General features: G+C 43.9%; 3 protein-coding genes across 4 annotated transcripts in view; 2 read left to right on the forward strand and 1 right to left on the reverse strand.

Annotated features, from left to right (window-relative positions):
* The first annotated feature begins 2,739 nt into the window (after positions 1 to 2,739).
* CCDC181 (coiled-coil domain containing 181) lies at positions 2,740 to 11,803 on the forward strand. Of its 2 annotated transcripts, none has more exons than XM_068417522.1 (6): positions 2,740 to 2,778; positions 5,914 to 6,074; positions 6,605 to 7,555; positions 9,843 to 9,989; positions 10,229 to 10,383; positions 11,012 to 11,803. In XM_068417522.1, exons 2-6 carry the CDS (start codon positions 5,937 to 5,939, stop codon positions 11,172 to 11,174), a joined length of 1,554 nt encoding a protein of 517 aa, XP_068273623.1. In that variant the 5' UTR covers positions 2,740 to 2,778; positions 5,914 to 5,936; the 3' UTR covers positions 11,175 to 11,803. The 2 variants fall into 2 exon arrangements, with proteins under 2 accessions (XP_068273623.1, XP_068273622.1); XM_068417521.1 differs by lacking the exon at positions 2,740 to 2,778 and adding an exon at positions 2,880 to 3,102.
* Positions 11,804 to 12,565: 762 nt separating this feature from the next.
* Positions 12,566 to 21,014, reverse strand: BLZF1 (basic leucine zipper nuclear factor 1). The gene is made up of 7 exons (XM_068417424.1): positions 20,767 to 21,014; positions 19,242 to 19,297; positions 17,663 to 18,102; positions 16,792 to 16,991; positions 15,666 to 15,794; positions 14,876 to 15,095; positions 12,566 to 13,980 (listed from the first exon to the last, which is right to left on the reverse strand). Exons 2-7 carry the CDS (start codon positions 19,258 to 19,260, stop codon positions 13,813 to 13,815), a joined length of 1,176 nt encoding a protein of 391 aa, XP_068273525.1. The 5' UTR covers positions 19,261 to 19,297; positions 20,767 to 21,014; the 3' UTR covers positions 12,566 to 13,812.
* Positions 21,015 to 21,097: 83 nt separating this feature from the next.
* The window catches only part of NME7 (NME/NM23 family member 7), a 97,198-nt gene continuing 91,902 nt past the window's right edge, over positions 21,098 to 26,393 (forward strand). Inside the window, exon 1 of the mRNA XM_068417323.1 lies at positions 21,098 to 21,177. Within this exon, the coding sequence (XP_068273424.1) occupies positions 21,169 to 21,177 (9 nt within the window). The 5' untranslated portion in view covers positions 21,098 to 21,168. The remainder of the gene's footprint in view (positions 21,178 to 26,393) is intronic.

Below are 26,393 nucleotides of genomic sequence, written 5' to 3' on the forward strand. Positions count from 1 at the left end.
TAGGATCACTGTTAGGGGGAGAGGCCAGGTGCTGGACTTGTTCTGTCCAAAAAGTGAGGAACAGCAAGAGCTGGCAGAGGCTGCTGTTTCAGGAGCAGCACCCACTGCTGTCCCCCTGGGCTAGCCCTGGCTGTCACAGCCCACCAAGGCATGGCAGGGTTACACTCAGCCGTGCTGTGGCTGTGTGCGTGTGTGAAACAGCCGGCTGCTCTGGCAGTGCTCTCAAAGAAAGGGAAGGGCTCTGTGTGGAAATGATCATGTTTTCTTCTCTATCGGTGTGATCGTAGCCAAGTACTGGGCAGGAAAGAGGGACTTTGGTTATGGAAGGGGCAGGAGAGTGGGAGCTCTGCACCCTGTTCCCAGTGACTCTTGACAGTGTCAACTGTTTCCTACACAACATACAAAGGGTGCTAAGGTGCTTGTTTAACATTGCTCTGGAGGTGTTACACAGCCTTTCTCTGTCGAGCATACTCACTCTGAATTAATCAGTGTTCTTAAACACAGTGTCTGATGCATTAGTGACACGGAAAAGAGCAACCGACATGTCAGGGCCTGTCCTTGGAGTCCTGCGTTGCTTGGTCTGTCCTCAGAGACCTGCATAGCTTAGCTGTTGTTTCCGATGCATTTTTTCATAACTGCTCTGTAGCTCCCTCACAGATGGGAACATCTGAAAACCTAAATTTAATGACGTGGGTTAATGAATGCATGCATTAATTATCTTCACCTTAAGATATCATTAAATCATCATTATCGAGCATCACATCTTGATCTACCAACAATGGGGTCTAATCCTTGTCTTACAATCATGCTGATTTGTAATTAGTTGAATAAAGCATCTCTTGTGAATGAAAGGGGTAGGACTGGCTTGTAAGATGAAGCATAGTCTTACGATAAAAGCAGAGCAAAAAGCTTTGATATTGTGCCCAGTTCTCTTTAGTCTGCTATGAACTTGTCAAAGCCACCTGTCTGTGAAATGTGGAAAATCAGAAGTTTGGCCTATTGTCTTCAAGAGCAGGATAACTGCATGACCCTGTTTGAGGTCAGTGGTTGAAATTTTTCCAGGTACAGCAGGAACCATTGCCAAGCAGGTACCTGAGTGTTATCTCAGGCAAATATCAGGCAGCCTTTCCAACCCACTGAAAACAATGTCAAAACCCATTTCTCTTTCTCACTGTATGGTGTAGGATTAGCAGAAACACCAAGGTCATGGAATCCAGCCTCCTCATGTGGCCTGTGATGACAGATGTCTTCAGAGACCTCCTGAACCCCCCCTTGAAGAGGTTTAGCTTTTCTACCCCACGTGACTTTGAGTGAAAGGGTAACTCTACCCGCATTACTCTGAGAGTTATCAACACCCTGGCTAAACTTATTCATGGCCGTTTTCTGCCCATATTTCCTTTCATGAACATTAACCCTTCAGTGCAGGGGCTGTGTTGCTCTCCGAGTTGTGTGGCTTTCTGGTGCATTTGTAGGCCATCATCCTTCACTTTGCTGGGCCAGTGTAATCAAAGCTGGGGGCCACGGCTGTGTGGGGAACGGAGTGACAGGTGCCATGTCAGTGCTGCCAGCAAGGACAACTCCCTCCCCACCTCCCTCAGCCCTGGGGGGGGCCGTGCTGCCGCGGCCCAGGCCCCCCAGCTGGCACGTGGGCTGAGGAGGGTCATCCCCCAAAACACGGTGCTGGGAAGCACCACTGGACACTGCAATGAGCCTTGGTCACCCCAGTGGCTGCTTCCCCCACCTTCCACAGCATCCCTAGAGGTAAGTTAATGGCCTCCGCTGTATTTTGTGGCATTAAAGACCTGGGATGAATCACAGAATCACCCAGGTTGGAAGAGCCCTCTGGGATCATCGAGTCCAACTGTTGCCCTGACACCACCATGTCAACTAGACCATGGCACTAAGTGCCATGTCCAGTCTTTTCTTAAACACCTCCAGAGATGGTGACTCCACCACCTCCCTGGGCAAAAATCCCAAACCCCAAGGAAGGACCAGCCTTGGTTTGAACTACCCCATCCCAGCTCCCCTTCCCCAGCCCTGCGTGGCCAGGGGAGCAGCCTTGGCTCTGGCAAGGAGGGCTGCTGGCAGCATGGGGCCCTTCCCCTTGTCCTTTGGTGGCTTTTTCTAGAAGGGCATTTTAGAGTGGTTTTTGGTGGCTTTTTCTGCCTCCTCTTTTCCCATTTCAGAGTTCAGGGAGTGATGTGTGATGAATGCGGAGGAGCAATGTGGCACTGTCTTTATTAACGAAAGCTCAAATTTTGACACCGCGAGCTTTTGCTCTGATCAAATCGCTCATCGCCAGCTGGAGCACGATAATACAACACAAACTGCCGACACTCGGGCTGCTCCCAAAAAAGCGCATAATTTAACAGCCTCAACAGGCTTTTCTGCGGGCGGGGACAGCCGCCAGCCGCGCCGCTGGCCCTCTCCCGGGCCCCCCCGGCTGTGGGGCCCTCACCCCCGTGCCCGGCTGCGCTGTAATTTCCGAGCGTTAAATGAAGTTGTGTAACGCCAAGGGAAAGAAAGCGCCTTCCCCTCGCGGCCCTCAGGCCTCGAAATGGGGGACAAAGGAGAAGGGCGGGGCGGGGCGCGGCGGGGCGGCCCGTCTCCATGGCGGCGGGGCGGCCCGTCTCCACGGCAACGGGACGGGGCCGCCTCGCGAGCGCGCCCGTTGCCCGCTGCCGCCTCGGCGCCGGCGGCGGGGGAAGGGGGCGGGTGGGGCGGGGAGACGTTTGGTCCTCGGGGGCCGCCGTCGGCGGTGATCGGTGCTGCAGGAAGGTGAGCGGGGAAGGGGGGGGGGGCGGCCCCCGCTGCTGCCGTGGCGACGGCGCCGACCGCACCGGCGGGGCGGGCCTCGGCACCTCGGGCCGGGGGGCAGCGGCGGGACCCGGCGGGGCCGCGGTGAGCGCGGTGTCCGAGGCAGGCGGGGAGCTGGTGGGGCCGGTGAGGCGAGCGGCGGCCGCACCTGCCGGCCCTTATTCGCTGCGGCCCGGGGAGAGGCCGCTTCGCCTGGTCGCGGTGAGGCTCCGGCTGCGGGGCCGCTCCCCGGCGGGGCGGCGGGGAGTGTCGTTTGCCGGCGTTCACGAGCAGGAGCTGCCCTCGGTGAGATGCGGAGCCGGGTGCTGGGCGTTCCCCGCCGTTGGGTTCGGGTTTGTAGATGCGTATGTAGGTGTGTTTTGGTACAAAGGGGCAAAGCGATAGGACAAGAGGACACAGCCTCAAGCTTCGCCAGGGGAGGTTCAGGTTGGACATTAGGAAGAATTTCTTCTCAGAAAGGGTTATTAGCCATTGGAAGGGGCTGCCCAGGGAGGTGGTGGAGTCACCATCTCTGGAGGTGTTTAAGAAAAGCCTGGACATGGCACTTAGTGCCCTGGTCTAGTTGCCATGGTGGTGTCAGGGCAACGGTTGGACTCGATGATCTCCTCCAACCTGGTTGATTCTGTGATTCTGTGAAAAAAACAAAAGTCCATCACCGTATCCCTCTTTTTGTTGTGCCTGTGCCTCGCCTGCACCTCAGTGTAACCCCGTAGAGGTGTTACTAAGCTTTGCAGCACAATTAGGTCACAGCATACAACCCTCCCCGCCCCCCCCCCATTAGAATATTAGCAAGCAAAAATTAAGACTTGAGATTTTCTGAATCCTTTTGGTCCCCATTAAAGCCGAAGAACTTTTTAATCTTTACTTCATAAGACCCTAAATAGAACAGGAGCTGATTCAGGATTTCTGAAACAAGGTCATTAAACTGAAATTATCTCTTCAGCTGTGTCTATGTTACAACAGAAGAGGCTGATTTTTATGCTGCTCCCCTTAATTAAACGTATTCTAAATAATTTGAACAGTTTTCAGCATTTGTGTTGAGTGTCACAGACTGACCTGGACATGTTTTGTTAAGGGCACAATTCAGCTTTGTAGCTTTTGCATCCACTTACCATAACAACGACAAAGTTAAATAGTTCTTTTGTGCTGAATAAGTACTAGAGCAAAGTAACCTCCATTAAGAACCCAGGTACATGTCACCACCCAAACCAAGGATGTTTGTGAAGGAACAGGCATTTCCCAGCAAAAATGATTACATGTTGTATGAGAAGAGGTGCAGCAAAAACATAATGGAAGTAGACGGTGTGGAAAGCCAAGGCAACAGTCTGAACAAGTGTGAAAAATTTAAACTCAGAGAAATCTACAGTAATTCTTGTGGCAAGTGATGGCTAAAAAGAAGTGAATTAGGAGAAAAAAAATGCCAGATTTTCTTGAACAAAATATGGATCAAACAGAAAGAAGAGCTTTTATAATGTTTGTGTACAGACAAGTTTGCAACAAAAGTGCCCGGCTTTATTACCATTCTTTCCTCTTAAACAAATCTTGACTAAATTTTGAGGTCTAAAAGAGCAGCACTCTTGTCAAGCACGAAACACAAGAGTTTTAAGAAATGGAGCTGGTATTCATGTGAGTAAATAACTGCGAACTCCGAGATGCCCATCAGAATTTAAAACAAAAGCTTGAAGGAATTTAAGCAGCATCTTCTGGATGGAAGGGTTTATACAAAATGCGTGACAAAATGCTTAGACAGGTGGGGAAGTCCAGGTGCAACCCTTCTTGTCTGGAAGGGCAGGATGGTCACCCAGCAAGAGCCATCCAGGTCCGAGCTAACTCTTACATCCCGTAGTGTGTTGCCATATGCTAATGCTTGTATCGGGATCTTTTAGTATGTTGTAAATGACACAGATTTGTCCTACTAGAGAGACACTTAGAAGAGGCACCTTTAGCCCACAGCAGAGGGTACAAAGAGAACAGGAATTTTTGAATAATCAACATTTCCTTCTTTTATGTTGTTTCTGTAAACAATAATAAACAAATTAGGGAAGGAATGATGAGTGGCTAAAGCCGTAGAGCAGAATCAGCTGTCTAGTGTGATGTGTGTCTCCACATGTCTTTAACCCTTTTGTGTCTTTAGATGGAGACAGATGCCTTCAACTGAGTGAGCTGAGCGAGGGGTGGCAGGCAGGCAGCCTGGACCCCAAGCACTGGCATTTAAGCAATTCTTCAGGAGCTGTTGGTGCCTGCGTGCTGTGCAGTCCAAAGATTGTTTAAAAGATTCAGTCCTTATAGTGGCTCATCTTCAGTTTTGTCATGAATGTGACTTATATCCAGCCTGGTTCACTGGCTACTGAGTATTTCCCATTGTTGTCCTCCTCAGAAATTCAAACCAGAACTGAATCCTTTTCCCAGCAGTCTCTGTTGGTGTCTGTGTGACTTTATTTACCCCTAATACTGGTGGAGGTGATGTGGTTTGAAAGCTAGCTGGTTGTAAATGTTCACCCACTGTAGCAGAAGGTTCCTGTCAAGAGTCCAATGCATGTCTTCTCGTTTTAATATGTCATTATGGGAACCTTTTTGCTAATTTGATCTACTGTAAGCCATGGCATGGATCTTCTAGGACTTGTGTATCCCACATCTTTGCAATGTAACTTCAAACAAGTTAAGATTTCTTTAAAGGAAAGTGGCCCAGGCAGATAGAAAACACCAGTGTAAAACACACCTGGGAGCAGTGAAAGCTGGTAGTCCTTCTAATGAACATAACTCAGCGATCTCTTTGTTAAAGGATGGGACTAGCACTTCAGAGATCACGAGTTCTAGTCTTGCCTCTGTCAGAGGCTCACTGCAAGACATTGAGTAAGTCACCTCGGTTTGCTTTGACTCAAATCTTCCCCTAGTAGTCGGAGCTGGAAATGCCAAAACCATTCATGTTTATAAATCGTTCGTGATCCTTAGTTCTGAGGTGCTGTGGCACTATCTAACGTGGTTGTATTGATACTGCTCACAAGCTTGATGTGGGTGACATAAGAGATATCAGTGTTCTATATCTGTGTGTCACTAGAGTTTTAAAACAATTTTTTTTCTTCTCCTTTTTTCTAGTGTTACTCTAACACCTCACCAAAATGAGTGAAAAGGAAGACCAAGGAGATGCAGCAGACGTGGGTGATTTAACAGAAACTGCAGAATATGAGGATGACTTTGAAAAAGACCTGGAATGGCCAGTTGATGAAGAAGAAAAAGAAAACCTTGGTGAAAGAGAGGTATTCGTTAAATGAAATGCTAATTGTCTTATTTAGAAGGCAAAATTGAGTAATATTTGGAATCATAAGCACAAAATTCAATACGGTTTGAAATGTGTAGGTATATTCACTGAATTTTGACAAGGGACGTTATTGGAATTACAGTGAAAAATAATTCAGTGAACTGGTTAGTTTGGTTATAATTGCCTTAAAACAGAAAATTTGGTGTTCATTGAAAATAATACGTTTGTTTCAAAAGTGCTTCTGGGTTCCTTTAAGTGTTTGTGCAACACACGTGCTGTTTTTATGCTGTCACTGATCACTTTACTGTGCAAGCCACGGTTAGTGAAACTTTGTGCAGATGTGAACGTGGAGAAACTGCAAGAAAGTTGTTAGTGCCAAAAAAAGGTATTAGTAGGACATGCACTATCTGACAGCCTGTTTTAGAATCAGGGTAGTTAGTACTGCTCTTCTCTCTCGCTATTTCTTTTCTCTTTCTTTGATACTGTTCTTTGTTGGGAGAATAGACGAGTTTATTTTCATTTTTTTAGAATCCTGAACAAAAAGAAGAGGATATTGAAGCAGAAATTGATAAAGTTGCAGACAACTTTGAGGAAGACAATGATGAAATGGAAGAAAAACCAGATGAGCTTGTAGAGGCAGATACAGATGTGAGACCCCCCGATGAAGAAAGTTTGGAAACCAGGTCTGATATTAAACAGGGGGACCATGTATCTGATACTGATAGTGAAAGCTCTGTCCAGGAATCCAAGCTGAAAAACCAGCAGGAACTAGATGAAGAAGAGGATGAAGAAATAAAGCGTTACATCTTGGAAAAGATTGAAGAAGCCAACAAATTGCTGGAGAATCAGGCTCCTGAGGATCAGAACAGAGAACGGAAATTAAAATTTAAGGATAAGTTAGTGGATCTTGAAGTTCCTCCTCTAGAAGATGCTGAAGTTTGTAAAACTGACCTTGCAAGCGGAGATGATGTTTCAAATAGACTATCTCAGTTGCATATTTCTAATGAAATGGGACAAGAAAGCACATCACTTTCACCATGTGCTGACAAGGATGAGGAAAAGAAGAATGGTAAAATCCTAGTGGAAAAAGATGGAAAGTTTGAACTCTTAAGTTTACATGACATTGAAAGCCAGGGCTTTTTGCCCCCAATAAGTGTTTCTATTACTGATGTTGAAACTCAACGTGGTGAGCCTGTTGGCACTGTCTCTCAAATGGAGGAAGTACTTCCAGGAAGACCAGGAGCACATTCTTTTTCTCCTGGTGGAGAAGAGTGTGTGTATTTGCCTAAGCCTCCATCTAACCCTAAGCGTTCTTCAAATTCTGCTACCAATGCTGCAAGAGGTCCTGGAAAATGGAAGACTCTGCAGAGGGTGCAGTCTGCAAACCTGCCCGTGAGGAGCTCCACTTACTGCCTTTCTCCCAAACAAAAAGAACTGCGGAAGCAGTTAGAACAAAGGAAGGAAAAACTGAAGAAAGAGGTAAAGATATAGGGGCAACAAGTAGATCACAGTGACCGTTCTGTTCCTCTGCTTCACAGGGACCACGTGTTCAGGGCATTTACTCCATTTTTCCATGACAAAAGAGGCAGCAATAACAGTAATAATAATAATAATAATAATAATTCTCTGGACTTTGTACACAATCTCTCAAAACTCCTTTCCTTAAAAGAAAAAAAAAACACAGTGTGGCATAGGATCATGCCTTGCTTACAGGAGAAATTAAGTATTTATTTAATATATCCTTCCTAAGCAGGCCTTCTGCTGGATTGTGCTTCCTGCTTTTGCTTGCTGACTCTCTCTCTGCCTAGGTTCCATTACAGGCCCACTGTTCAGGGGGACGTAGTGCCCAGTATCACATCTCTCCAGATCACACTGCAATGCAGGAGGTTAACGTTAACCACAGTGAGGCAGGTGCACCTTTGGGTGCTCATCAAGTATGTAATAGGCAATTATTAGGGGGGGTCTTTAACCTGTATGGAAGATAGAGCTGACTTCAGAAGTGGCATGCCTTGTTGCTTGCATAAGATGCATGCAGGTGAAGTCAAGCTGACCAATAATATACCTGGAGACTTTCTTCCTGTAAGGGTTTTGCATGGGTGAGTGTTGTAGTAAGTTTTCTCAATGAGTTTGTTGCCAAGTAGGTTTTTTTTTTCCCCTTTCTCTGTTAATCAATACTACTTTTCCTCCTTATTTGGTTTTACCTGGGCACTACACAGAGGACAAAAAGAAGAAAATATTCCCAGTACTGAGGTTATTCTTCTTGTATCTATAAAGGGCAGTCATTGAAAAGAACAAAATATAAATTCTATTTTAGAAAATCAACTCTATCTTACATATTACTGGGGGAAAAAAACCCTTTTAATTCTTTCTCAGCTCCTTATTCAGAAAAAAAGTTATTTAATAGAGAGTCAGCCTCTGACAGCTGTAATGGGACTTCAGAGATCTTTACCAAAGATTTTAGAAACTTAGATGTTTTTCTTCACTTTGCATTATGATGGTACAATTACAAAAAGGTAACTTACTATGTGTGTTGCTCTGTAAAAAGAGCATGAAGCATCTGCCATTTTTCTGTGCCCTGATGTTCTAAGTAAGCTGGCTGAGTAGTTTCCAAGGTTGCTTTCTATTAGTGGAAATCAGTCTAGCCTGTTTTGAGAAGTTTGCTGAGGCTTATCAGTAACGAGGGGTATGAAATGTGAAGAGTTACTGATGTGTTTTCTTTGGACGCACAAAACTAGATCTCTTGACACCATATCTAAAGTAAAAGGTAGTGTGGTGGAGGTAAGGAGGGTTATTTTCCTAACTCTGTGTGCTAAATCCCTTCCTCTGATGGCTGACTTATGATAAGGTAAGAATGTGTTACCTTATTTCTTCATTCTTGAATGGAGTTCTTCCATTCTGTGATGGAATTCACAGGCATGAAACATTTCTTGACATTTAAGTAAATTCATTTAAGTTTCTTTCATTTCAGTAAATTACAAATTATAAATTTGTCTGAAAGTTTGGTGTAGGTGGGAGGAACATCATCTATTCACAACAAGAATAGATTTATCTGAGAGTTGAAATGAGTGGAGATTGTAGCTTTTGTGTCAGAGACAAAACCTGGTAAAATGTCCTTATCAGCCTTCTGAAGCATTGTTTGAAAACCTTTCTCCTCCTTGTAAATACTTGTTAGCTAAAATGCGATTAATAACTAAAAAAAAAAACTTTTCTCAATTTTGTAAAAATCAGTTCATTTTGTAAACTTCAAAAAAGTGTTAAGCTATTAATACTCTTTAAGTAAATACATTACAACTTCATGTCCAGAAAAAAAATCCTTATTTATAAGGTAGTGCCTGCAGTCCATAGGTAGTCAAATATCCTTTAGTGGTCCATCAAGCCTGAGAGCTGCATTCCTTTTTAAAAATGCAGCAGTTTAAACTGATTTTAAGCCAGTCAGAGCTCTTGGGCAGGCTTAATTTTAAACGTCTTCACCTGTTGCTATTGAAGTGTCTGTGAGTTGAGCTGTATCACGGAAATGGAGGTAATCACAAAAAGCCTGAAAGTATCTGAATGTAACATGAACCGTGGAAGTGCTCAAACTCATGTCTTCCTAAAAGTAGTATCAACTATGATGCAGTCTTTGAGTATTCCTGTTCCATCAGTAGTTTTGTGTGTCTCTCATATGATTCAAATGGCTTATTTATTGTCTGTTGTGACAGTGAAGGCCTTTGGAGATGAAGATGATTCTCTTAAAAACTAAGTTTATTCACTCTTAATTCCATTCAAGGAAGAAGAAAAGAAAAAGGAACAAGAAGAACAGAAGAAAAGAGCGAATGAGATGGTTTTTAAAGCTTGGTTGCAGAAGAAGAAAGAACAAGTGCAAGAAGAAAAGCGAATGCGTCGTGCAAAGGAGCTAGAAGACGTGAACGGCAAAGTAAGATCTCCCTAACACAGGACTGGGATCTCTAGTGCTCTGGTTAGATTCTGCTTTGAATGCTTGCTCAGGTAGATGTTCCATGCCAGATTAGCATATGCTCTAGTTTGCTTATAGAGTATGTTTCGTGGATGGGAGATGCCAGCAGAGTGCAAAAAATTATTATAACATGATTAATATAAAGGTCATTTCATGATAAGCCTTGTGTATAGATGTCGGGTTGTTTTTTTTTTCAATAGGAGAGGAGCAGGAATCCAGAAGAAGCCTTCAAGTTATGGCTTAAAAAAAAGCACCAGGAACACATGAAAGAAAAACAGATAGAAATGCTGAGACGCCAAGCAGAGGGAATTGCCTTTTTCCCAAGAACAGAGGAATGCAACAGAGCCTTTAAAGAGTGAGTAGGGTCATTCCTAGGGAATCATATTTGAAAATTTTATAGTCTATCAGCTTAAGACTGTAGTCATTTTATGGTACATCTTTATTGCTGAAGTTCTTACTGGTTTTTGGTAGTGTTTTTTTTTTTTTGAATGAATATGCCCTCATAAACTTACACCCTAGCAAAAATACATAAATTCCTTGATGCTGTTTGTTCCCTGTTGTGAAATTACTTGCCAGAACCTGAGCTGAAATAGTGAATTTCTTCTGCTGAAAAAGGGAGATCCTTCTCCCTTGCCCCTTTTTGCCTGTTCTGGAACAGGCTGGGGTTGATTCAGTTCATTAAACAAGCAGAAAGTTAATCCAATAAAATAGTATTTTTGCCCCTTGAGTCCATGAGTGGAATCAGCTCAACAAAAGGGGGGGAGGTAAAGGTGGGTGCAGAAGCAGGAGAATTGGGATGGAAAAGTGGTACCTCCCGTGCTTGGGAGTGCCAGGCTGTTAGATTGGCTCAGCCGTGACAGCCAACCTTATCCTACAGGACAAGGTGACTCTGGCTAAATGGGGGCAAGTCTCCTTTGAATGGATGACGTAAAACTTCCAGCTTGCAACTGTCAGTACTTCTAGTCCTCTTTCTCTCTCCACAGATGGCTAAAAAGAAAGAGAGAAGAAAAACGAGCAGAAGAACTAGCTGCTAAAGAGAGAGTAAGGCAGATTAGATTAGAAGCCAGAAGAGCAAAACAGCTGCAGAACATCCGCTGCATTAATTCAGAGGCTCAATCCTTCCGCTTCACAGACCATTACTGTTGAAAGTTTCATGTAACAAGAGTTCTTGGTGGCAACCCTCTTAATTTTCATGGCTTGATCTTTTGCTCTTTACAGCTACTGACTCTTTGTGGTGTTTTCAAAGCTTTCAAGCAAGTTTAGCAAGTCCATTCACTGACAATGAATTTACTGTCTATTTATTTGTAATTTTGTTGAAAAGCCTGCTTTTATGTATAACTCAGGGATATTCTTGGTTTCACCAAATCTAAATGAGTGTGAGATCTATATGTGAGGGTGGCAAATAATACACATTCCTGTCTTTAAAAGGCACTTTATGCTCAACTCCACCATGAATTCCTGGATGCAGGCTATTATGTAAAATGTTGAATTTTTGCTGGATTAATATTGCTGTTTGCTGCTGCTTGTGGTGAAGACTATCCAAGGTGTTATGTTGTTGGAAAATGCTGTTTCTTGTACCACTTGCTAGTGATCTGTTAACCAGCTGATATTCTGGCTGGACCGGAGGACTATTTAATTTTAGTTCAGGGCAAACGGTTATTGGAAGGCTAACAAACATGTATGTGAATGTGAACCAGCTTTTGAAACTGGTTTTCTGAGAGTCATATTCTGTAGTTTTCTGGTCCATGAAATTAAAAGGTTGTGTGAATTAGGAAGCTGGATTCCTTGTACACATGTCCATGTTTGTTAAATTAATTATAATAAACTACATCACCTTACCCAGTGTTTCCCTTTAGCCCGCACCTAGGGCTAAACAATAAGCAGTCTTATCAGCTTTGTTCCCACCATATCAGGTGCTGCAGTCTTCTCAAACAGGTAGCTTTTCTGAACAGAAAATTGAGTCTATCCCAGCAAAACTCTGTCAGAGAACATACTGAGGTCACTCATGAAATCATACAAGTTATTGAAAGATGAGGAACATTCTGCCCAGCTGGCTATCCAAGATTTCATGATCTGGCATTGTTCTTACATTTTGCCACATTCAAAGTGTTTTCTGGAAGTACTGTAACAGACAGAGGTGTAGCAGATGCAAAGCAAATTTGCCATTAGTATTTTTCTCTTACCCTTTTGGAGATAGTTACAAGCATGTTGAGAGAGTACTGGTTTTTGACCAGAGGGGGCTGTTGCAACTTTTACCAGCACAGATAAAGGGCATGGATGTGCCCATGAAAATTTCACATGCTAATGAGAAATGTAACAGGTGCCTTCCTCCTTCCTGCACCTTCCCCTAACACCAAGAGCAAGAAATGCAGGGGGAAGGCTGCAAAGGTTCACAGTATCTCCCTAATTGTAGTAGGCTACAAAAGAAGTGCTTCTTGGTTCATTACCTCAGACCAGCAGAGTGAAGGGTTTTACAGTTCAATGTCATATAGTTCCTGTTATGCTACAGAGAAAACAAGGTCAGAAATACACCTATATGAAATCCAAACCTGCAACTTGTAAGCAAGCAAAGAAAGTTTATTGTAGTTTTCTTCATGCAAACAAAAGCACAGCCAGCAACAAGGACTTCTGACATATTCTGATCACGGTATGAGATTCAAAGGAAAACTGGGTAAAAGCAACCCTTTCAGAAACTCCTTCTCCAAACTACACAGCTACATAGGATAAATTTGGGAGTGAAACTAAGAAATGAAAATGCATATTTGCATCCTCCTACCTTTTCTCTTTACATCTGCAACTTAAATAGGCTTCTTTGGATTTAGCAGATTATCTGCTAAAATTTTTCTTTGAACCTACGTCAAGATTATAAAACCATTCAATTAAAAAAATATATTTTTTTACCAGTACAAACTTAGTGCTTATCTTCAGCTTCCTGTAACACCCAGGAAGACCTTGACCTTGGGCAAGGACTGAGTTCTAATACTAGGTCAGGTTTCAACACTCTCTACTAAAGGAGGTATATCAGTGTGTCTTTGCTGAGGATCAGCTATGCCACAGCTTCACTCTAGAAGCTGAAATAGATGGAAAACCCATTATTTTAGCTTTATGGAAAGAATAATCTCACCCTGCACAGCTTTCCAGAATCTATTTAAAACCAGTTACTATTTATATATCATAGCTAGAGTTCATTCAAGCTCTTTTCCCCTTCTTGCCAGGCAGGCTGCAACACCGCATATGCTCTTATTTTCAGAACTTACAGCTATGAAGAATCATTGCACATATTCCTTTTTATTACTCAATTTAAAAGGCTGAGCATAGACTTGGGGACAGTTCATCACCTTGACTAAGATTAAAAAAAAGCACGGAGCTGACCCATTTTCCATTGTTTTTTTTAAACCATAACCTGTAAGCACTTCATTTACTTTGGTATAGCTACGCTTTTGTCTCCCTCTAAAGAGATTCACTGAAATTTGCTAATAAGACAGTAAACCTTAAATAGTCAAGGGCATCTTTATGCTTTACAAATTGGACCAGCGTAACATTTTTGGTCTTGCCTTTGTAGAAGAAAATAAGTAGCTTTCCAGACTGAAAAGTAGTAAAAATATGCCAGAAGCTAAGAAAATCCTGCCAGTCCCTAACTTCAAGGGGCAGAGAAGCAGAAAGTGCATAATTGCCAACATTAAACTGAACCATTATGGAAACAAAGAGGAAAAAGGGAAGCCTGGTGAACATCAACTACTGTGATTCTTTAGAAAGAGTCTGTGGGCAGTTGCATTGACTGTTCTTAAAGGGCGATCAGCTCTCCTTGACAGTGATTGCAGCAATTGAAAGTTACATCTTCATATCTTGTATATGGGTGAAACCTTCCAATACTCTTCTTTGTGGAAAGGAAGGAGGATGGAGAAGGCTCAGAAAAAGAAACTTCTGTTGATGGATCCAGTACACGTAGCACCTAAGGATGGAAAAGTTGAGAATGAACACAGATCTTTCAAGTTTAATGGGGTTTATCCTTTTCTAACAGCTAGGAAGGATTTCTGCTCAAAAGCAAGGTTTTTCAAGTTGAAAACTAAATATCCATCTATCCAGACCCTCAATATAAAGACATTAAGTACTGTTTATAAATTAGTAATGTCCATCAGAAAGCCAAGGTATGATTTTATTGAGAATAAAAAAAAATTCTAATCTTTTTAGCAGAGTTGAGCAAAACCAGGCAACACAGATAACTAGGCACTGTGAGCCTCCTGCTGCTCAACTATTATTCAGCTGCTTCCAGACTGAACCGTTAGTCTAGTTTGCTATTTGAACATCAAGCTTCCTGCAGTGAAATCTTATCTTGAAAGATAATCATATAGCTTCTCTCTGTGTTTCCACCCACTTTCAACAGAACAGATTTTTAGGGCAACAGAAACTACTGCTGAAGTGTTTCCTACCTGAACTAGGTTTCTTCTCCCACTCAGTTCTTAAACTCAATTATTTTCAGTTGGCTTCCTCCTGACACACTAACTCCAAACAAATTTTGACCCAGTTATTTGTGGTGCTAGGGACAGAGAAGGAAACAGTAGGTATGATATCATTTATGTTGTTCTGCTTATTCTTCCAGGGTTTTTGTGTGGGTTGGTTTTGTTTGTTTTGTGTGGGTATTTTCTTTGTTGGGGGGGTGGTGATGGTGTGGTGGTTTTTATTTTGTTTTTTTTAAATGAGGGAAACAGACAACTCTATTTGGCATGTTTCCCTTGCATATAGTTTTTAAAAAATGCAAGATATAAATAGTTAACAAACCAAGGCTTTTCTTTCTGGAAAGAAGACACTGTTCTGACAGATGATTGAGATGTATGAAGAGTTCTTACCATTTCAGCCATTTTCTCAGCAGGGGTATTACAAAACTCTACAGCTGTTGAAGTCTTTTTTGGACTGTTAGTGCCAACATTTCCAAGAAGATGTGAGCTTACAGCTTTGGCTAGCTTACAATTCACAGCTGCTAGCTCTGTTGTAGTGTAAGGCTGGGTATTAGGATAGTATGTCTGCTGTCTCCCCCATTGAAGAGAAACCATCAGCTCCTCGAGCAGCCTGTGCAGAAAGGAAAAAAGCACCATTAGTGTTTTTTCTCCTCTATACTATCAGCACACAGCATACTTCAGAGGAATCATCCCTTCCCAAGACTTACTTTAACCAAAAAAATTGAAAAAAATGTTTAAAAACAAGGAGGCAAAGAGGCTATTCTCCAAGGCAAGGCCTCACCACCATAGTATTTTAATACTGGTAAAACTTATTTGACGTCTGGCAGAACAAACCCTAAAAAGTCAATGTGGGTAGAGAATCTGTATGTTTTGGAAGTAGACAGAGGAGACTTGAAGTCAAGACAGTAAGTGATTAAATAGAGAAAGCCTGAGAATGAGGGATGTCAGTTGTACAGTATAGTACCCCTAAGACCTCACACCTCCAGGGAATGAAGAAAGAATTAATGCTACTGTGGCTCTTTCAGCTCTGAGACTGAAAAGTAACTGTACTATCCATCAGCATAATGGATTTTTGTTGAACATCACTGGAATAGGGGAAAGGTCTAAAATAAAAGGCCTAAAATAAACTGACAGAAATGAAAAGCTTGCACAGAGGCAGCCTGGATTAGAAAAATCATACTTCCGTGTATCCATCATCTCTTGACGGAACTGGTCACGTTCATTCAGCAAGTCCTGGATTGCACTTTGTGCATCCCTGGTTTGACGCTGAAGGATTGCTCTGGTATTGGTCAGCTCATCGGCCATAACCCTGCAAAAGGAGTCTCCAGTCAGTAGTGTGAGCAGTTTGAGAGTCACCTTTATTCTACTACAGACCGTAATTTGTCAGCTCAAACTAAGTATTAACTTAATGCTAAAGAAACAAGTTAAATTAGCATAGCTAAGGACTAGCCTAGCTAGGACTATTACAAGTACTTACATTCACTCAATATGCAGAAACTTCTTAAGACTGCTAAGAATTAATGGTCTTAAGACCACTAATTAAAGGGAGGACACTGTATTCTCTTACCATTTCCTTCAAGCAGTAAGGCCTTTTTGTAATACGCACTAAGCATATCTAGTTAGTTATATCCAAGTACAGTAAAAGATTAAAAATCCTAGAACACTATTTACAGATCTGGTAAGACGACTACACTTAGCAAGTTAAAAGTCTAATCCATTGTCAAAGGAGATTTTGGCACTCAGACCAGCGTAAGGTTTGCTCCTGACTTTAGTTACCCGTTATTCTATGGTTATAGAAGTAAGAGTAGGGTTCTGAGCAGTAGAAGTGTTTAATGAAAAGGTGCCCCTACTCTTTCTTCAGTACTGAGCTGCCCTTCCCAGTCACTGTAAGCAGAGTTCTTAACCAAAGCAGCTTCTTTGCAAACTGATTGTATCATGCTGGGTGATGGGGATGAAAATCAAGCTAATCACCTTTAAGACAAGTCAAAACAGCTGTCCTGGAAGACATTTTTAAACCCGAAACTACACAGTATCAGAATTAAGAACTTCTCTTGCTAAGTTAAGAACTGTAGCTAAGATTTTAGGAGGTTTAGGACCCACTGCATCACCTTTGAAAAGCAGAACTATTCGATTTACAAGGAGCTTACTTTCTTTGTACCTTCTGTAAACTCAAATTTCACAGGTGTCAGTATAGCTGTTGTGCCTGTCCTCTGCATACATAAGCATGTTCCCAGGCATTGCACTGGGCATATGTAACAAAAGACTGAAGGAGGATGCTGTTGTAACAGCTCTGTACGAGGGAATACCTGCTTGCTAGGAATTTGCTTCGCCACACGTCACACTGTATAGACATGCGCTCTAATTGTTCAGACAGCTGAGAGATATTCCGGCTCAGGACTTCATTTTCTAGGATCAGCTGGTTTTTCTCCCGAGCCATCCGTTCAAAGTGGTACTGCAGATCATCCCCAACAGAAGCAACAAGTAATTTCTTCAGCTCACGATTCACCTAGAATTAGACCAGTCTTGTAATTATCACTATAGAATGAAACACCTCCTACTTCCAGAATGCAGTGTAACTTACTGCAAATTGCTAACACTAAATTGCCTTTCTTTTTCCAGAATGGGATGCGTGCAATGCAGAGTATATTAAGCCTCAGAATCCAATCCAGTGAGCACAAACATTTGAGGTGAATGCACATTTAACACATTCTTGCTTAAATTCTAAGAGGCCAAAGAGGAAGAATGAAAGCCTGCTACAAGAAACAAAGAAAGTTTCAGTAGTATTCAAGTCCTGAATCAGTAAGATAACAAAGGATTAGACAAGACATCCACAGATTATATTATGCAGAAAATTATAGTCATCCCTTCTATGGCATAACATTTTTCACTTAGAAGTTGAGTTGAGGACCAAAATCTTTCCTCATGAAAGATCCACTTCCCTGCAGCCCTCTAACGTGTTTCTCCCAGACTCAAGCCTTTGATACTTTCACCTGTTGTCAGAGAAGCAGCACTGGATCACTTAAGTGTATTTCTACTCTGTATCTTAGCTGGTAAGTTCAAAGGGGAAACTATTTGTTTCAAGGCTAGAGTGTCACAGCAGTTCTCTTTGGTCACATTCATAAACTGCTTATATAAACCACAGCAGCTGTGTGAGAGAATATACCTTCCATTTCTTACCTCGGTCTGTATACGCAGCTGGTTGGAGAGACCTTCTTTATCCTGTAACAACCGCTTCTCTGAATTCTTTAGCTTTTTGATTGCATTTTTCAGCTCTATCTGTTCTTTCTTTGGATCTGCGGCTCCATCTGACTGATGGAATGTGTCTCCTTTATGTCCCACTGATTTAGCCACCTTAGCATTTTTAGTTGGAACAACATGGGTGATAGCTGCTTTGGGGACTAAGATACGAATAGCTTCAATCTCCACTGATTTATCAGCATGTACTTTCCCCAGCTGCAGAACTCCAGGACTTGGGGAAGAGACTTTCTTTTTATGTGGGCTGCGGTGGATGTGGTGGTTGGTAGTGTTGTCTCCAGTGGTTACTTCCACCGATGCAGCTGTCTGCTCTGTTTCCATGCCATCTCCGGGTCCGCGGATGGCTGATGAGGTATCATCAACTAGAATTTAGAAACAGTGGAGGGAAAGTTAACCACCTTTTACTTTGTTATAGTCTCATTGTAACTCCTCACTTAATTTCTCTACTTCAAAGTTACAGATTTTAATTGCACGCTGCATGTGTAAAATAGTCCTTTGCAGCAGTTATTATCAAGCAAAAGTTAGAAAAGTCCTTACTCAAGTGTGTGTTGCTCATTAATACTAATAGTACAAGACACAAACATTGATCTGAATTGTCTTAATCTCAGTTTCTGGCTCCTATACAAGATCAGGTAGATGCAGACATGAAAAGGAGCTAGTAAGGAGAAAACTCTTGACAATATGACTCATAGGTTGAAAGCAAAATCAGGTTTTGGGAAATGATAGAATCAGAGCAGTCTCATTTAAAAGCAATAATTAAATGAAAAGCAGCTATTTGCTACATAGCTAACACCTTAAAAAGTTTAGCAGACTTTTAAGTACTGTCTACCATGTGTTTTAGTTGTCCAAATGAAGGTTTAAGAAAAGCCAACAAGCCAGTTCTGCTTCATTTTTAACCAACAGACCCTGGTATTCCCAGTAATAGTGCATTCTGCTCTGAATTCCCCAATATGCATGAGAAGTAAAATGAATTTCAGTAAACATTAAGTTCACTGAGTTTTCAGCTGAATGAAATATTGTCACACTAAGGTTTCTTCACAATGGGTGAAGGCAAGAAAGTTTCTTACAACATAGCTACACATACTGCTTTTTTCCTCTTCCTGTGGGCAGTAATGTAGCCTGCATCCTCTAAATAACACATTTCAAAAATGCTGTAGTAGCACCATTATATTGCCCTGCTTTCAAGTTGGCTGAATCAGTACCAACAGGTTCTAAATACTAGAGGAGGACTGACAGACGAGTGTACAGACAGATGACAGTACAAAGGACAAATTTGGTGTTCGATACAAAGCTGGATTAGAAAACCATATTCAATTAACTGTTTCATCCAGGCAGCTCTGGTTTTCACTGCAATAATGAAGTCACATAAGTACTTTCTAATAGATACATAAAAAGAATAAGTTTAAATGAATGGAGCCTAGCGAACAGTGTAACTGGTCTTTAGAATTCAAGTTAAGGTACTTCTAATCCAGTCTGCTCAGATATCATGTGAACCACCTACCTTTTTCTAGAGAAGTCATTTTCTCTTTAGCAGTCAGCTCTTCTAACTACAGAAGTCTGAGGAGTAAAGGAGAGGAGAGAGGGGAAAAAAATATAAATCTTTAGCACGGTAACAGTGACAGCTAATCTTGGATTACCCTGTTTTTCTAGTGCAACCTCTAAACCCCAGTTCAGTAGCACGCTGAAAGAAAAACACACCAGAACAAAGGAAAAAAACCCAAAATGATAAAAAACACACCAGGACCCAGAGTGTTAAAAGAAGGCGGCCTATGAGATTTCTGGCACTTGTTTCATTTTTCACTAAGAGCTAGACTTCAACTCCTATCTATCTCTTGCTCCTCATCTATCTTTCACTAAGAGCTAGACTTCAATTCCTACTTCTTGCTCCTCATCCAGCTCCATCCTCAAATTCCTCTTTCCAGTCTCCCTCCTGTTCTCAGTGGGAGTTACAGAGTTTAAAAATTCGTAACGCTCCCAGAGTACAACTGCGCGACCATGCAGAGGTAACCTAAGATCATCACAGAACCACAAGGGAAATCCCACACTGTGCTTAAAGGAGACCAAGAGATGAGGAGGTAACAGTTGCACAATTGCTTTAGTCCTGCTTACTAATACAACTTCTTTTTTTAACAGAGCCAATTAGTTTGAGATCAGTTGTTCTGGTTTGTGTTTTTTTTTTTTCCTTCAGTTCTCCCTGTTCTTCAAGGGAGATCTCCCAAAGCCCTTGCTTCCTTTCCTTATACCACTAACTGAAAAGGCTTAACTACAACTTTTTTGACCTCCATTGCTACAGCTTTCTGCCCTGAGAAAATAATGGTAGCGATGAGCATGCTACTGCCAGCTTTCTAGATTATTTGTTTTGTGGAACGTAGGTTTATCTTTTGTGGTGACCAGATGACAAAAGAAGCAACTTTTCCTCCTTCAGCTTTCTCAAACTACAGATACAGGAACTTCTTGCTATCTGTTGCTTCTACAGCTGGAGGTATGTTTTTTGCTCATTTAATACCATGATGTGCTGCTAATCACTACTGTTCGTTCATTTTTGATTGAGGATCTCCACTCATCTGAGGAAAATGAGGATGATGCAAGCTCAGAGGGAGGCAAGATACTCAATACAAGACTGATAATGAGCATTTGATCTTAGCTGCCGCATCTGAGCCCACCTGCTGATGATCCTGCTCCTTCGCTGTTCATGTTCTAACGCTGTTCTTACTGTCCTGTTACTTTCAAAGTCTCAAGGCAAGCCGCTGCGCACATCTGCCTTTTATTATCTTCCAACAGGCAAAACTCCTTCACTGGTTGAAGCGTTAACCACTGCACCTCCCAGCTAACGCCGTGCCCCGCAGAACCCCACACAGGACAAACAACGCAAGGAAATCCTGCCTTAACGCGGCTGAGTCACGACCCACGCGGGCCTCGGAAATCCAGCCCCGGCCACCCAGCGCCTCGGCTGCCAGGGGCGAGGAGGGGCCAGCTCTCACCTCACCCCCCACCTTGCCGCTAAGCGACAGCTGGACGTTACCCACCGCTCCGGAAAAGAGGTTTGTCAGTCCACGGCGGTACCGCCCAGCACGGGCCGAGGCCTCCCCCGCCCGCCTCGGCGCCCCAGGGGGCCAGCCCCGGCCGCTCTCGAGCTCGGGCTCTGCTGCCGTTCCAAGCCCCCTACCCCAAGAGACCGGGCCGCGCCCCGGGCCGGACAGAGGGGCCCCCGCGGACGGTACCGGAGGCAGCGGAACTCACAACCGCCACAACCGCCACTTCCACCGACTTCCGGTTCCCGCGGTGGGCGGAGCGCTGCCGGGTGACGCCCCCTCAGCCAATCCCTGGGCAGCGCGGGGGCGGGGCTTCGGTTGCCAGGGCGGGGCCTCACGTAGCGTCACGCCGCGCTCGCGGCAGCAGCAGGGGCGGGCGGGCCGCGGGCCGCCGCCATGGCCATGGTGAGCGGGGGCGTCGGGACGAGCGGGGTCACAGCCCCGCGCCGTGATGCGGGGCTGCCGCCGAGGCGGGCGGCGGGGCGAAGCTCAGCCCCGGGGCAGGTGGTGCCGAGGTGCCGGAATAACGGCCGCAGGGCCCGCCCGGGGCTCCCCTCGGGGGCCGTGCTTCCCGGTGTGCAGGCGGCGTGAGCGGGGCGGGGAAGGGGGGTCCCGCCGCTGTCCTCCGCCTGCCCGCGCGGCCCGGGGGGCGCCGGTGAGGTTTGCCCCGGCCCGAGGTTTGCCCCGGCCCTTCCTCTCGCTCTTTTCCGAGGGGCCCAGTGAGGCGCCGTGAGTGGGTCATTTTAAGGTGCCGTTGGGTCCCGTTGGTGCCCAGCTGGGAGCTGTTTGCGCGTCCGAGCCGCCTGCGTTAGGGACAGGCCGGTTCGGAAACTCCTGAGGGACCCAGTGGGAAAGCAGCTGGTGAGTTTTGAGGAGGGAACGCGTTTGAGGTGCGACGGTCTTTGTTCTTGTCTGGATCTTCTGTTTAGTGACGCCAGGAAGGTGGCAGGATGTCGGTGCAGGGGCACTAATGAACAAGCAGTTTGCACAGATAAAACAACCGACCAAGTCAATGTCTTTATAGATATCTGTTCTGTATCTTTATGGGTGATCTAGACGTAGGGATTGAGTGCACCCTCGGTAAATTTGCAGATGACACCAAGCTGGGTGGGAGTGTCGATCTGCTGGAGGGTAGGAAGGCCCTACAGAGGGATCTGGACAGGTTGGATAGATGGGCCGAGACCAACGGCATGAGGTTCAACAAGAACAAGTGCCGGGTCTTACACTTGGGCCACAACAACCCCCTGCAGCGCTACAGGCTGGGGGAAGAGTGGTTAGAGAGCGGCCTGGCGGAAAGAGACCTGGGGGTGCTGATCGACAGCCGGCTAAACATGAGCCAGCAGTGTGCCCAGGTGGCCAAGAAGGCCAATGGCATCCTGGCCTCTGTTAGGAATAGTGTAGCCAGCCGGTCTGGGGAAGTGATCGTCCATCTGTACTGGGCACTGGTGAGGCCACACCTTGAATCCTGTGTCCAGTTGTGGGCCCCGCACTTCAAGAAAGATGTTGAGGTGTTGGAGCGAGTGCAGAGGAGGGCGACCAAGCTGGTGAAGGGTCTGGAGGGTCTGACCTCCGAGGAATGGCTGAGGGAGCTGGGGGTGTTTAGCCTGGAGAAGAGGAGGCTCAGAGGTGACCTTATTGCAGTCTACAACTACCTGAAGGGAGGTTGGAGTGAACTGGGAGTTGGCCTCTTCTCCCGGGCAACTAGTGATAGGACAAGAGGACACAGCCTCAAGCTTCACCAGGGGAGGTTCAGGTTGGACATTAGGAAGAGTTTCTTTTCAGCAAGGGTCATTAGCCATTGGCAGGGGCTGCCCAGGGAGGTGGTGGAGTCCCCATCTCTGGAGGGGTTTAAGAAAAGACTGGACATGGCACTTAGTGCCCTGGTCTAGTTGCCAGGGTGGTGTCAGGGCAACGGTTGGACTCGATGATCCCAGAGGTCTCTTCCAACCTGGTTGATTCTATGATTCTGTGTTTCATGGGTGGAACACAGTAGTTCTCTCCCAGCCAACAAAATGGAAATTAAAAACAGCGTAAGGTTTGATGAAGGGAGTAAATTTTGTAGAGCTGGGTTTTGGAACACAGTGCTTCAGCTTAATACTAAGAATGAGAGCTCAGCAAATATTTGCATATATAATGAGAATATCCCCACATCAGATGAGCACATACAAAAGGTAGAAGTTCTTTTTTTCTCACACTAATGCCTAATAGAGAAGTATGTTCCCCGTACGAGATAAACTGTGAGGTGGCCCTTGCAAGTTGTCCTGGAGCGGACAGCTCTGAGACTTATTTAAAACGTGTGGCACTGGCATTTTTGGAGGCTGGGTGTTGAAGAAGGCCACATGCCCTTATGTCAGCAGTTTTCCTATGTGAAAGGACTTTATCACCCAGGTTGTGGTGATCTGTGCTTTATAATTTAGTCATTTCTCCCTCCTCTTACAAGGTTACTAATTTTGAGGCATAGTGCACTAGGAAGAGACAGCAACAGAGCTGGTTTCTTACTGATCATTTCATAAGTGAAATCTTGAGGTTTCAATAAGGTGCTCAACCTGTCTGTGAGCACCAGAGGGTGCTCCTGTATTTGCAAAGAAGTGGCTCTCTCTGGTGATGTGTTCCAGAGAGCCTGTTGCATGTTCTTTGTTTGTGTGAGATTCTACAATAATTTTAACTACCTTATTTTTTTTTTTTAAAAAAATAACACTTTTTCTGCAGAATATTCTAACACCCTTGGAAAGAGAGGTCTACACATGGGAAGGGGGAGATGTGGGCATGCGTGCTTGGGGCTGTGTACCTGTTCTTCCACATGAACATATGCACATTTAAGTATGATCTTTCACTAAACTCAGTATCCCTCCTTTTTCATCCTTTCTATGCATTCTCTCTCTTACTGTAGTATCTAGGAGCAGGACTGTATTGTGCTGTGTGTTTTCTAGTTACATGATAGCAATGCTGTCCTCGCCCTGTCTGATGTTCTCTGTTACAGTACACTCTTTGATAACTGAACCACGGCCTCTAAGTCTGAACATCCCCAAATCACTGGGGAAGAGGGGGGGAAGCGTGGTGTGGATCCAGTCCTTGCAGCTCCTGACATTCTGGAGTAGCAGGGGTTCCTGGTGGCAACTGCGGAGGCAGCGGGCTGGGCAGCATTAGCAGCCCTGTTCTGGGGACACAGCCTCAAGCTTTGCCAGGGGAGGTTCAGGTTGGACATTAGGAAGAATTTCTTCTCAGAAAGGGTCATTAGCCATTGGAAGGGGCTGCCCAGGGAGGTGGTGGAGTCCCCATCTCTGGATGTGTTTAAGAAAAGACTGGACATGGCACTTAGTGCCCTGGTCTAGTTGCCAGGGTGGTGTCAGGGCAATGGTTGGACTCGATGATCCCAGAGTTCTCTTCCAACCTGGTTGATTCTGTGTGACTCCTTTCACGGGTGTGTGGTTCCTGTGCTGCAGTGAAGGGTCTGCAGAAGCAGGAAATTAGGATGAACTAACTGAGCTGCCTCTGCGATGGTTTCGGCCAAACCACGGGGGATTCATAATGCCTGAATAGTATAGATATTTTAGCTATTAAATCTTGCTCTCCTTCTGTGAAAGGAATTATGATTATTCCTATTTTACAAATGGATAAAGTGGGAAACATAACCTCCTTTTTCTAAAAGTGCTGAACGTCGAATGCACTAATGCAGGGGGCAGCTGTGAAGGTGGAACTAAGTAATTTGACTAAAACTGTGTATGGGATTGGAATCTCTTAGTCACTGCATCCAGCAGAGACCTTTGCATCTCTGGGGAATTACACAGGCTGCTCAAAACTGTGATGACAAAAGTTCTGTGCTCTGGGAGAGAAATAAATCTTTGAATTGTAGAACAAATCTTCAGAAGATGAACCTGTAAAAGCCTGTTAGGTTTGGCAGAGTTTAAGAACATGATTGTACTTACCCACTTTGCTGCTTCTACCCCACAGAATTTTTTACTTTTTGGCAAGTTTACTAATGGGAAAACAGCTTTTATCATGAGAACTTCTGTTCACATGTAACTTGTCATTAGTCTGACTTCAGAATAAAGGATGTATGACCATGACATCTGTACTAGCTGAAATCTGGATTTAGTCCAGCTACCTTAGAATTAATATTTGACACAATCTGAGAAAAAATGGTATTTTAACGTCAACATTTGGTTAAATAGTAGTGCAGACAAAATGCCTGCTTTAAGTGCCCACAGTCATGAATAAGAAACGTGTCATCAGAGTTGTTTGTCTGCTTCATAGGATTGTAGGTTGTTACTCGACTGTTACAAGCTCGGACTGTTCAAGGTAGATGCAGCATGTGTGGTCTTAGAGCGTTCACACAAACTCCTGGGTGCTGATGCTCGTGGTATCAGGTGGCTGAAGGACCCTCTCTCCCTTAGCTGTGATTCCAAGGCAACCAACCGGTTCTTGTTAAGAATGCTTTTCAGAAGATTATTATGAGCTGAGATAATCTGAAGATGCTGTAGGCATTATACTGCTTTGAAGTGCTGTTGACAGCTTTGATTCAGGATTTGTAGGTGTTTCTTTTCAAACCTCTACATCCAGCTGCTCATAACTTTCTGAAATTTTAACCATTCTGCTTGAAGTTTTCCAGACATGTTCTACTAGAGGTTGAAAATTTAATGGAAGTCTTGAATAAGAATGTGTGTGTGTGGGGGGGAATTGAAAACATTTCAGAATCCTAATTAAAAAAAAAAATTGGTGTTCCTCTGAAGAGCTTTAGTTCTGAAAAGGTTGGAAATTGAAAGCTGAAATTTTGCCAGAGGAATAGTCTCTATAAAAGAAGACTACCTTTGAGTATTGTCATCAGCTTTATTGTTGGGCAAAGTTTTGAGCCTTTCAGAAATGTTTTTCCCATAAGTGCAATATGGGTTGGAGAATGTAATGGGCTGTGCACCGGTAGCTCAAGCTGTGTGTATCCCTGTTTCCCTTTCTGGGATCACATTCAGACAATAACCTCATAGCTCGAAGTCAGAGACCCAGCATTCAGCAGCTGACCGTGGCAGCGTTACTTCTGCCACTACTGACTGATTAGATGCAAAGCACCTCAACTTTATGCTCAAATGTAATTGAGTGAGATGACTTGTGTTACAGATGCTGTTCTGAGTCAGGGACCAGCTCTGCTTTTGCTAAAATCACTGTCAGACTCTTCGCTGTAGGCAGATAGGCACGTGCTGAGCACTACTGACTGCTCTTAGAGGAATTATCTGTGATCGTGTAATTAAGAGTACAATAATATAACTTACTATCTGCAGCTTTATAAAGTGCATCTTGTAACGTGCATTAAATGGTGACATATTCCCCTAAAGACAAGGTTTAGCTGATCTTCTAAAGTTAAACCTGTCTGCACAGACCAGTAAATAGCAGTATGGCATCCTTCATGTGTTTTAGAGAAATTGTGTTCCATAATTAACAAAATAACATGAATCCTGTAACTAAGTACTTAACTATAACATGTAATTGCAGAGGATTGAGTTAATGGTTGAGGATTTGAATTCGTGGTTCTCTTATATGAGAGACTGGGAAAAAAAAAGAATAGGTTACACTAATTATGCCTACATGCTTCATAGGAAGCTTGCAGAATTTACATAATTAGTAGTAAAAGA

The sequence above is a fragment of the Nyctibius grandis genome, chromosome 23, assembly GCF_013368605.1.
Source record: "Nyctibius grandis isolate bNycGra1 chromosome 23, bNycGra1.pri, whole genome shotgun sequence".
In the NCBI taxonomy this organism is placed as follows: Eukaryota; Metazoa; Chordata; class Aves; order Nyctibiiformes; family Nyctibiidae; genus Nyctibius; species Nyctibius grandis.

What these genes read in the sequence shown, in the direction of transcription:
- CCDC181 (XM_068417522.1), top strand. Translation starts at nt 5,937, where the DNA reads ATGAGTGAAAAGGAAGACCAAGGAGATGCAGCAGACGTGGGTGATTTA. An exon ending in AAAACCTTGGTGAAAGAGAG is followed by an intron (nt 6,075 to 6,604) that starts GTATTCGTTAAA and finishes TCATTTTTTTAG; the next exon opens with AATCCTGAACAAAAAGAAGA. An exon ending in TAGAAGACGTGAACGGCAAA is followed by an intron (nt 9,990 to 10,228) that starts GTAAGATCTCCC and finishes TTTTTTCAATAG; the next exon opens with GAGAGGAGCAGGAATCCAGA.
- BLZF1 (XM_068417424.1), bottom strand. An exon ending in AGCAAATTCCTAGCAAGCAG is followed by an intron (nt 15,795 to 16,791) that starts GTATTCCCTCGT and finishes CTCCTTTTGCAG; the next exon opens with GGTTATGGCCGATGAGCTGA. An exon ending in GAGATGATGGATACACGGAA is followed by an intron (nt 15,096 to 15,665) that starts GTATGATTTTTC and finishes CTTTCTGCACAG; the next exon opens with GCTGCTCGAGGAGCTGATGG.